Here is an 11,954-nt window from a genome sequence, read left to right on the forward strand (position 1 = left end):
TTCATGGCTTGGGAGGGCTCTAGGTTGGTTAAAAAGCTGCCTAGTGGCTGCAAGGAGAGACTCAGGCACAAGCCCTGACATCTGGGGGGAATGCCAGAGGGACCCTCTCAAAGGCTGCTGGGCTCCAGAGACTTCTAGTCGTGCTTGAGGGTGAGACTTTCGAAGAGATACTCGCCCAGGTCGGCCTGGGGGCCGGACAGCCTGCGGAGATTAGTCAGATGGTCGCCCATCTTCTTAATGAGTTTCACCTCCTCATCTAGAAAGTGATTCTCCAGGAAGTCACAGAGATGGGGGTCTGCGCGGGCAGAACCCAGGGCATGCAGATCCAAAAGGCCCTGGTTCAAGTTCTCCAGAAGCAGGGCGGCTTCCATGGCGTCCAGGGTTTTACCCCACTCATCTTGGGAGGGCTTCTGCATGTCCAGGAAGAAGGCGCGGCCGCTGCGCTGGTTTTGCATCTTCAAGAGGCGCTCCGCGCCCTCCCGCTTCTCCTCAGCCAACTCGAGGAAGTGGTCCACGCCCTCCGGAGCCACATCGTCATGGTCGAAATAGAAGCCCAGAGAGAGGTAGGTGTAGGAGGCCCACAGATGCATGTTGACCAGGCGGTTGACGGCGGCCTCCACCTCGGTGGAATAATTCTGACGAATCTGGGAGCTCATGGTTGGTAGGTAATGAGGAGCTAAGTCTCCTCATTACCCACTGAGGTAATGAGGGTCTTCATATATGGCTTTTATGATCTCGAGGTATGATCCTTCTATCCCTACTTTCTTAAGAGTTTTTATCAAGAAAGGATGCTGTATTTTGTCAAATGCTTTCTCTGCATCTATTGAGAGGATCATGTGGTTCTTGTCCTTTCTTCTATTGATGTGATGAATCACACTGATTGTTTTGCGGATATTGAACCAGCCCTGTATCCCAGGTATAAATCCCACTTGGTCCTGGTGAATAATCTTTTTTAATGTATTGTTGGATCCAGTTGGCTAGTATCTTGTTGAAGATTTTTTGCATCCATGTTCATCAGGGAAGTTGGTCTATAGATGGTATAAAAACTCTTAATTTTGGGGCGCCTGGGTGGCTCAGTTGGTTAAGCGGCCGACTTCAGCTCAGGTCATGATCTCGCAGTCCGTGAGTTCAAGCCCCGTGTCGGGCTCTGTGCTCACAGCTCAGAGCCTGGAGCCTGTTTCAGATTCTGTGTCTCCCTCTTTCTGATCCTCCCCTGTTCATGCTCTGTCTCTCTCTGTCTCAAAAATAAATAAACGTTAAAAAAAAACCAAACTCTTAATTTCATATTAGATTGGGGCGTGAATGGGTTAAAAATATTATTTTTATTTGTTGATTTTTTTCTTTTGTCTTCATTTCCTGATGACAGCCTTGTGAAATAACTTCAAAATTTTATTTCCTACTACAATTCAGATGTACAGGGTAAAAAACAGAAGTTGTTTTTTTGTTTTCCTCTTACACTGGACCTTTTATTCAGTGGAAATATGACATTCTAGTCAATCCTGATATTCTGGGATTCTGTGATTTGTTTGTTCCAAATAAGAATTCATGGCTATGTAATAAATCATCATAAGGCTGTACCATAATGCATTTGTTACCCCCACTGATGTATATTGGAGTCTGGCCAATTTCCCACCAATAAAACAACACTGTAGGGCACAACACAATTGTGTGTTTGTTTGGGATTTTTTTTTTAAGATTTTACTTTTGAGTAATCTCCACACCCACCATGGAGCTTGAACTGACAACTCCGAGATCAAGAGTCACATGCTTTTCCAACTGAGCTAGCCAGGCACTCAACCACAATTTTTTTTTAACCTAAAATTAATCTGCCCTCCCTCTGCTTTAGTGGGAAAGAAAATTATTAAATATCCAATCCAGGATAAGCTTTGTCTAAATGATCCATTCAGATTCATTAAGCCCGTATGAAGAGTCTCTGGAGTGAGTCAGATAGCAAAACAGAGTCTTATGCAAGGTAAGGTAATCATGGGGGTGATATCTCACCACCTTTGCCGTATTCTGTTCATTAGAAGCAATTAAGAAATCCCATCCACAGTCAAGGGTAGATCATTAACAAAAAAGCGTGCATATGAGGAAGAGGGGATAACGGGGTGTTTGCCACCTTAGAGTTTATCTGACATAGTTGGAAAGAAAGAAAGTTAAAAAGAAAGATAATATACTTAGAAGAAAAAATGATAAATTCGAGGCACAAATTCAGGTGGCTGGAGTAAGTAAATCCAAACATAACAGAAACCATGGCATGGATGAATCAAATTCAAATGATATAAGACAGAATGGGTAAAATAAAGACACGTTAGATGCCATTTATAAGAGATATATCCAAAAGAAAATGATGCAAGAAGGTTAAAAATTGTGACATTGGTGGGGGGGGGGGGTGCGCCTGGGTGGCTCAGTCAGTTAAGGGTCTAACTCTTGACTTTGGCTCAAGTCATGATCTTGTGGGTTCCTGGGTTCAGCCCCATGGCGGGCTTCACACTGACAATGCAGAGCCTGCTTGGGATTCTGTCTCTCTCCCTTTTCTCTCTGCCCTCCCCTGCTTGTGATCTCTCGCTCTATCTCTCAAATAAATAAGTAAACTTAAAAAATATATGTTGACATCAGAAAATATACAGGATTACAACAATATACTAACAGTACTGGTATAAGGGAAAAGTGAATTCAAGGTAAAAAGCAAAGAAGGTAATGTGAAATATCTCATATTGATAAAAGTATAAAACGCAAGGAAGATATACGAGTTTTGAGCCTTTATGAACCAAACACAATTCAAAACACAGAAATCAGGCCAGTTTCACTAACGTCAATGCAATAAAATTAAAAGAAAATAACAGTCATTAAGAAATCCAAACATGTAGGGGTGCCTGGGTGGCTCAGTCGGTTAAGTGTCTGACTTCAGCTCAGGTCATGATCTCACAGTTTGTGGGTTCGAGCCCCATGTCGGGCTCTGTGCTGACAGTGCAGAGCCTGGAGCCTGCTTTGGATTCTGTGTCTCCCTCTCTCTCTGCCCCTCCCCTGCTCATGCTCGGCCTCTCTCTGTCTCAAAAATAAATAAAAACATTAAAAAAAACAAATTATTAAAAAAAGAAATCCAAACATGTTGAAATTAAGAAATACTGTATTAAATGTATATACAGCCTTTAACCTGTAACCTAACTTTAAAAATGTTTTAATATGAAAAAGATCGGGATGCCTGGGTGGCTCAATCAGTTAAGCATTTGACTGGCTCAGGTCATGATCTCACAGTCTGTGAGTTCGAGCCCCAGGTCGAACCCTGCGTCAGGCTCTGTGCTGACAGCTCAGAGTCTGGAGCCTGCTTCAGTTTCTGTGTCTCCCTCCCTGCCCCTCCCTTGCTCGTGCTCAGTCTCCCTCTCTCTCAAAAATAGATAAACATTTAAAAAATGTTTTAATGTGAAAAAGATCATTTTAGAAAAGACAACACACCATAGAGACTATCTTTTTAGACCCCTGCTCCCCCTGTGCAAGCTACAATTATTTCTCTCCCCACCCCCCATCTGCTAGGAGGAATACATCTGTAATTCTAGGGTCCCCTCCTCCACACTTTCTTTTACATTTCAAAGAACAATGATAGATATATTTAGCTGTTAACCTATTTAATTCTCACACTAACCTGATGAGAAAAATCCAGCTTAGAGTGTGAAGTAACTTGCTGAGTACAAGTTGATGAAAACTTCAGCAAAGGCATCTAATTTGTCCAATGTCTCATCCTTTTATAGCTAGGATTTCAAACGTGAATGTGTAGAAACCTGTGCCCTTTTATGTGTGCAACATTGCAGTTTTGTATTCAGAGTTGTTTTCCCTAGCTTGGATCCTTATGGAAAAGTTTATCAAGATGCTCTAGTGGCGTCTGGGTGGCTCAGTTGGTTGAGCCTCCAACTCTTGATTTCAGCTCAGGCCATGATCTCATGGTTTGTGGGATAGAGCCCCACATCAGGCTCCATGCTGACAGCATGGAACCGACTTGGGATTCTCTCTCCTTCTCTCTCTGCCCTTCCCCTGTAGACCCACACTCTTTCTTCCTCAAAATGAATAAATAAACTTAAAAAAAAGATCATCTATATACCAGTATATACCCCTTAAGTATATTCAACCAGTAAGAATTGATTTATAATATCTCAATCCTATTTTTTTTTCTGTCCTGAATAGTGTTAGAAAGAGCATCACTTTTTGGCAGGCTTTAAACTTGAGAAAGTATTAAATTGGCCGGAGCTGGCAAAGTAAAAATATGCCCTGCTATGTGTCAGTCTAGGAGGACAGATACAGATAAAGTTAGCATAAATTTAACAAGGAATAATAATGTTCCCCCCAGAGACATGGTGCAGTGGTAAAGCATCAAAACAGCCCCCTATGTTGAGTGACTTGATGCTTGAAATCATAGACTAGAAACTTTGCTGTTTGAAATAACATCAAGAAGAATGAAATATCCCACTCTTTCTCAGAGAATCTAAGGCCCACAGAGGCAAAACTGATTTGCAGTCCAGGTGTGGAACTTCAGAGAAGAGGTTTCTGAAGACAATATTCCACCCTTACTTCAACTTTGCAATTTTCAAAGAAACAGGTGCCTGTTCAATTTTGCAGTCCAGATCTGACCTTGCCTCCTTTATATATGACCTTGCTTTGCTTTGATCCTATCAAAACACTACTTCATTTAAATTTCGCCTAAATGTCACTCTTCCCCCAAATCCTATAACTCATCTTCTCCTTTGTTTAGTGGGACATCCCATAGTTTCTCCAGGTGCAGTGTCTCTCATTGCAACAAATGAGTGAACCTCATTTTGTTTGACTACAGGTTTGTCCCAGATGGTCTTTGGCTGATTGGGCCAGAACAATTACTACCACGGATGGCTAAGACCCTCCTGCTATGACTCGGACCTCCATTCAGTAAGAACATGCACATCTGAGACCATTTGAGTTACCCCTGCTCGAGGGCTCTCTGTCCTTGATTGCGTGGATTTTGTGCTATATCTGGACTTTTATGATCTCTCTGTCGCTTCAGGGTCATGCTGATTTCTTGAGTAAGTAGGCAGGGCAACTTATCTTTGGGGTTAGGGTCCAAAACTCTGTGATACTTTTATTTTTGACCAGCTGTCAACCAACTTCTAATGGGTTGCCTACTAATGAATTTGCACTGCTCGCTGACATAACTTCACAGAGGATGGTTTGGAGTTGTAGTGGCTACTCTGCAGAATTTTGACATAAATTATATTTTTCATTTTGGAGATGCCTTAGAATGAAAAGGGGAAAGAACCTCTTGTAAGGGAATTGTCTACCTTTTCTTTTTTCTTTGTTTCTTTGTTTCTTTGTTTTTTTCTTTCTTTGTTTCTTTACTTTTCTTTCTTTCTTTCTTTCTTTCTTTCTTTCTTTCTTTCTTTCTTTCTTTCTTTGGAGCCCAAGCTAGGGAGAGGGGCAGAGTGAGGGAGAGAGAGAGAATCTCAATCTCCATGCTCAGCATGGAGCCCAACACAGTGCTCCACTCTGGGATCATGACCTGAGCCAAAATCAAGAAGCTTAACCAAATGAGCCACCCAGGTACCCTGGGACTGTCTATCTTATCTGTCTAAAAGAGATTTCTTTTAAGGAGGACTCCCTCCTTCCATAAACATCCTTCATTTCCATTCTTATTCTTTGACTTGATAAAATTGCCAAGAGCCCAAGTTACTGTTTAAACCAGTTGTTAACGACTCGTGTGTGTGTGTGTGTGTGTGTGTGTGTGTGTTGAAATGAGTTTTTCTAAATCTAAACTTTTTTCTCACCTTGCAACAGAAAGATTATTAGCCTTTCTCCAATGATAATTTTGTATTTGTCTAAAGCTTGTTCCCACTCACTTTTTCCCCCTTCTGTCCTATCCCTCTTCCCCTCACTTGAGAAATTTTAAAGGTGGGTTGACTAGAAAAAAAATAATTCTGTTGCCATCTATGCAGTTTAGGAATACCTAGTCCATGTAAATAATCAAACATCTCTAAAAGAAAGAAAAAGTAAACTGTGTTTTATTGTATAATATTAATGCTAACACTATATTTTAACTTTTATAGGACTAAAATTAAAATTCTCATGCTTTAATTTATATAAATTTTTATATTGACCTTATAAGTTAAGTTATCCTTTCTAATAATTGTTTAAGATTAAAAATATAAAATGGTTTTTATTTAAAAACATTTTTAAAGATTTTTTTTATTTAAATTCAAGTTAGTTAACATATGGTGTAGTCGTGGTTTCAGGAGTAGAATTTAGTGATTCATCACTTGCCTATAACACCCAGTGCGCATCCCAAAAAGTGCTGTCCTTAATGCCCATGATCCATTTAACTCATCCCCCCCACCTACCTCCCCTCCAGCAACCCTCAGTTTATTCTCTATATTTAAGAGTCTTTTATGGTTGCCTCCCACTCTCTTTTCATCTTATTTTTCTATCTCTTCCCCTATGTTCATTTGTTGTGTTTCTTAAATTCCACATACGAGTGAAATCATATGATACTTGTCTTTCTCTGACTTACTTCGCTTAGCATAATACACTCTAGTTCCATCCACATTGTTGCAAATGGCAAGATTTCATTCTTTTTCATTGCCACGTAGTATTCCATTGTGTATATATACCACACCTTCTTTATCCATTCATCAGTTGATGGACATTTGGGCTCTTTCCATAATTTGGCTATTGTTGATAGCGCTGCTATAAATATTGGGGTGTATGTGCCCTAAAGATTTTTTTTTAATTTTTAAGTAATCTCTATATCCAATATGAGGCTCAAACTCAAAGATCAAGAGTCACATACTCCACCAAATGAGCTAGCCAGGCATCCCTGGGTTTGTTTTATCAGCTTAAAATTTGTAAAGATTATCTAAAATGTGTGCTCAAAAATTAGGTAGATATTTCTTAGTTTACTGTCTTCTAGGCTTCTCTATGTCGGGACAAAACAAAAGTTGGCTACTTTGGTTAAAGGTAGTAATGTGTGGGGTGCCTGGGTGGCTCAGTTGGTTAAGTGTCTGACTTTGGCTCAGGTCATAATCTCACGATTCATAGGTTTGAGCCCTGCATCAGGCTCTGTGCTGAATGCTTGCTCAGAACCTGGAGCTTTGTGCTAAATGCTTGCTCAGAGCCTGGAGCCTGCTTCAGATTCTCTCTCTGCCCCTCCTCTGCTCATGCTCTGTCTCACTCTGTCTCTCAAAAATAAATAAATGTAAAACAAAAAAAATAGTAATGTGTGGGGCTAGGGGACTCAGCTGGTTAAATGTTCAACTCTTGATTTTGGCTCAGTTCATGACCTCAGGGTTAGTGGGATCCAGCCCCACTAACTCAGCACAGAGCCCCACGCAGGGTTCAAACTCACGAACCCTGACATCATGACCTGAACTGAAGTTGAACGCCTAACACACCAAGCCACTCAGGTGCCCCTGTTTTTAATTTTTTGAGAAACCTCCATATTGTTCTGCTGCAGCAGTTTACATTGCCACCCACAGTGCACAAGTGTTCCCTCTTCTCCACATTCTCACCAATACTTGTTATTTCTTGTCTTTTCTCTCTCTTTTTTCCTTTTTATTTTTAAGTAAGCTCTGTGGCCAATGTGGGGTTTGAACTCACGACACGGAGATCAAGAGTCACATACTCCAATGACTGGGCCAGCCAGGCGCCCCCATTTTTTAAAAATTAGTGCTTCAACAGCAACTTTTTTAAAATTTAATTTTTATTTATTTTAATTTATTTTTTTAAGTAATCTCTACACTGAACGTGGGGTTTGAATTCATGACCCCAAGATCAAGTCTCACATGCTCTACTGACTGAGCCAGCCAGGCGCCCCTCTTGTCTTTTTGATAATGGTCATTCTAACAGGTGTGAGGTGATATCTTATTGTAATTTTGATATACATTTCTCTGATGATTAGTGACATTGAGCATCCTTTCATGTGTCTGTTGGCCATCTATGTGTCTTCCTTGGCAAAATGTCTATTCTGATCCTCTGCACATTTTTTAATCAGATTGCTTTTTTTTTTTTTTTTTGGCTATTGAGTTATATGACTTCTTTATATATATTTTGAATATTGGCCCCTTATCAGATAGATGATTTGCAAATATTTTCTCCCATTCAGTAGGTCACCATTTCATTTTGCTCATGGTTTTGTTTGCAGAAGCTTTTCAGTTTGATGTAGTTCTACTCGTTTATTTTTTCTTTTGTTGCCTTTGATTTTGGTGTGAGATCCAAAAATCATTGCCAAGGCCAATTTCAAGGAGTTTACTGCCTATGTTTTCTTTTTTTTCCTAGACATTTTATGGTTTTAGATTGTATATTCATGCCTTTAATCCAATTTGAGTTAATTTTTGTGTAGGATGGAAGATAGTAGGCTAGTAAAATTGTTCACAGTGGCTTCTTATGAGCTTTTTTTAAAATTTTATTTTTTTTATTTTTATTTATTTTTTTATTTTTTTATTTAAAAAAAATTTTTTTTTCAACGTTTATTTTTGGGACAGAGAGAGACAGAGCATGAACGGGGGAGGGGCAGAGAGAGAAGGAGACACAGAATCGGAAACAGGCTCCAGGCTCTGAGCCATCAGCCCAGAGCCCGACGCGGGGCTCGAACTCCCGGACCGCGAGATCGTGACCTGGCTGAAGTCGGACGCTTAACCGACTGCGCCACCCAGGCGCCCCTTAAAATTTTAAATTAAAAAAATTTTAATGCTTATTTTTGAGAAACAGAGCTTGAACGGGGGAGGGGCAGAGTAAGGGAGACACAGAATCTGAAGCAGGCTTCAGGTTTTGAGCTGTTGGCACAGAGCCTGACATGGGGCTTGAACCCCTGAACCAGGAGATCATGACCTGAGTTGAAGTTGGACACTTAACCGACTGGGCCACTCAGGTGCCCCTCTTATGAGCCTTTGTATTTGGTAAGTTACATTTCCATTTTCATTTGTCTCAAAATATTTTTTGATTTCTCCTTTTAGTTCTTAATAAAAGTTCTTTTATTTTTTAAAGTAATTTCTAACCCAATGTAGGGCTTGAACTCACAACCCTAAGAACAAGAGTTGAGTATTCCACTGATTGAGCCAGCCAGGCAGCCCATAAATAGGCCTTTTTTACAGGGATACTGGGGATGTGTTTCAGTCTGCTGTCTGTGTAATACCCTACAGGTGGCATCCTGTCAAGAACTGTCTTTGATTATTATAGTCCTGTGGGATTCAGGAATGCATGCCCTGTCCCCAACCACAGCCACCAGAGCTAGGTGATCAAGGAACATCCCCGTGTGGATTGCATGTGCCTGCCAGTTTTCACAGGTGCCTGGAAGAGCACACGGCTGGGGCATGACCACAAGCACTATCAAGATAGAGAGAGAGCACAAAAATGGTGCCTGTCAGCACGTAAGTCCCCAGAGAGAGTCCCAACAGAATTCTGCCCCTCTGGCAGATGCTTTAAGATTAGCAAATGAATCTCCTTCACATATAGTCTAGGTGCTTTTCACACTACTGCTTTAGTGTTTATCCTTGGGTCAGGTGAGTTTGTGCACAAGCCCTGTAAGAGAAGTATCTCAGTTCCATATATTTGAATCTCCTGGATATGAACCCTGTTGGTTTCAAAGCCAGACATATTGGGGATTTTCTCTCTATTGCAGGTTTCAAGGTTTGGGGTGCCTGACATAGGACATAAACTCCTTCTCCAAATCTCCAGGTTTGTGAGATCCGTCCCTACTGTGGGGGTTGAGGCTTTTGGCAAGACTGCCTCTCTTACTCCCTCTCAATGTGGCCTTTTTACTATCTGTTGTAAAGGAGCTATTTAGCTAGTTTTCAAGTCCTTTACAGGGGGAATTATTTCATACGTATCTGTAGACTTCGTGTGTCTATGGAAGAAGTGAGTTCAGGAACTTCCTGTGATGCCATCTTGCTACAATTTCTTTACTACAAATTGTTACATGGATGATAATCTTTCTATTTTTCTTTTTTTTTTTTCCAATCTTTTTTTTTTTTAATTATAGTTGACACACAATGTTAAAACATGAGTTTCAGGTGTACAACATAGTGATTGGACAAGTCTATATACTATACTATGCTTACAACAAGTAAAGCTACCATCTGTCACCATATACAACACATTGCAATACTATTGACTGTATTCCCTATGCTCTCTTCATTCCGTAACCAGAAGCCTGTATCTCCCACTCCTCTTCACCCATTTTGCACATTCCCCCACCCTCTTTCTCTCTGGCAACCATTAGTTTGTTCTCTGTATTTGTAGGCTGTTTCTGCCTTTTTTGTTTGTTCATTTTGTTTTTTAGATTCCACATCTGAGTGAAATCATATGGTATTTGCCTTTCTCTATCTTATTTATTTCATGCAGCATAATACCCTCTAGGTCCATCCATGTTATTGCAAATAGCAAGGTCTCATTCTTTAAAACAAAACAAAACAAAACAAAACAAAACAAAACAAAAACAAGTAACCACCACACACATTTTGTTTTTGTATGTGGGAAACAAATTTAGTCACTAAAAAATTTTTTAAAATCTCATTCTTTTAATGGCTGAGCAATATTTCATTGTATGTATACACACATCTATCAGCGGACACTAGGTTGCTTCCATATCTTGGCTATTGTAACCAAAGCTTCAATAAATATGGATATATTGTTTAAAACATTATTTTTATTTTTATTATTATTTTTTGGATATAGAATATATCTTTTTGACTTAAATATATTTTTGACTTAAAAAAGAGTCAAACTAGAATTTGGATTTTCTTTTCGGAAAATGACCAACTTAATATGTGCATAGATATCAGATGTTCTTTTTAATCACCAAAATATCCTACTAATCCTTTGGACTTCTGGAATGCTCTTGAATAATTTTGACCAAAAAATACTTTACTTTTAAATTAAGTTTCCGGGCGCCTGGGTAGCTCAGTTGTTAAGCGTCCGACTTCAGTTCAGGTCATGATCTCACGGTACTTGAGTTCGAGTCCTGCATCAGGCTCTGTGCTGGCAGCTCAGAGCCTGGATCCTGCCACAGATTCTGTGTCTCCCTCTCTCTGCCCCTTCCCCAGTCATACTCTGTTTCTCTCTCTCACTCTCAAAAATAAATAAATAGTAAAAAAATTTTTTAACAAAAAAAAAAAATTCCTAGCACTCGCTGTTCTTTATTGCTGTGGCTTTTAAGTATTTATAATAAGTATATCTTGAGTTTTAGGAATTATGACTTCTGTTCATATATTGCCACCTCTGATAATTCTTCTTGATCTTTTCTTTACCGTATTAAACTGTATATTCAGAATAGTAAAAATACTGGAGAACCTGGGTGACTAAGTGGGTTAAGCATCCAACTATTGATTTTGGCTCAGGTCATGATCTCATGATCTCATCACGGTCGAGAGATTGAGCCCCAAGTCAGGCTCCGAGTTGGGCACAGAGTCTTAAGATTCTCTCTTCCTCTCCCTCTGCTTACCCCCCCAAAGGAATAGTAAAAAATATTAAGATGTCTTTTGTGCTTAAAATATTTTGAGGGTTCTTGGAATGTCCATCGGGTAACACAAAAATATGCTCCTTCACCTTACAAAAAGGAAGACAAACTGGAAATAATTTAGGTTGTTTTGTATTCTTCAAAATTTCCTTGGGGCGCCTGGGTGGCGCAGTCGGTTGGGCATCCGACTTCAGCCAGGTCACGATCTCGCGGTCCGTGAGTTCGAGCCCCGCGAGTTCGAGCCCAGCGTCAGGCTCCGGGCTGATGGCTGGATGAGCCAGGATGAGCCTGGAGCCTGTTTCCGATTCTGTGTCTCCCTCTCTCTCTGCCCCTCCCCCGTTCATGCTCTGTCTCTCTCTGTCCCAAAAATAAATAAACGTTGAAAAAAAAATTAAAAAAAAAAAAAAAAAAGAAGAGTGATGTGCTTAACATCACTGAAGTCTCTGGGGTTTTTGAATGTACAATTTTTTATTCTAAAGGAAGCCTT

At 40.1% G+C, this 11,954-nt stretch overlaps 1 protein-coding gene across 3 annotated transcripts; it reads right to left on the reverse strand.

Annotated features, from left to right (window-relative positions):
- On the reverse strand, positions 1-9,313 carry LOC101088927 (ferritin light chain-like). 3 transcript variants are annotated; one of them, XM_045056971.1, is made up of 3 exons: positions 9,303-9,313; positions 8,831-8,836; positions 1-661 (listed from the first exon to the last, which is right to left on the reverse strand). In XM_045056971.1, exon 3 carries the CDS (start codon positions 654-656, stop codon positions 135-137), a length of 522 nt encoding a protein of 173 aa, XP_044912906.1. In that variant the 5' UTR covers positions 657-661; positions 8,831-8,836; positions 9,303-9,313; the 3' UTR covers positions 1-134. The 3 variants fall into 3 exon arrangements, with proteins under 3 accessions (XP_044912906.1, XP_044912908.1, XP_044912905.1); XM_045056973.1 differs by having other exon boundaries at positions 1-665; XM_045056970.1 differs by having other exon boundaries at positions 1-680.
- Positions 9,314-11,954: the final 2,641 nt, after the last annotated feature.

This window comes from Felis catus, chromosome B1 (assembly GCF_018350175.1).
Source record: "Felis catus isolate Fca126 chromosome B1, F.catus_Fca126_mat1.0, whole genome shotgun sequence".
NCBI lineage: Eukaryota > Metazoa > Chordata > Mammalia > Carnivora > Felidae > Felis > Felis catus.

Bases quoted from the DNA above. Each gene is read 5' to 3' on its own strand.
- LOC101088927 (XM_045056971.1), bottom strand. From the start codon at position 656: ATGAGCTCCCAGATTCGTCAGAATTATTCCACCGAGGTGGAGGCCGCC.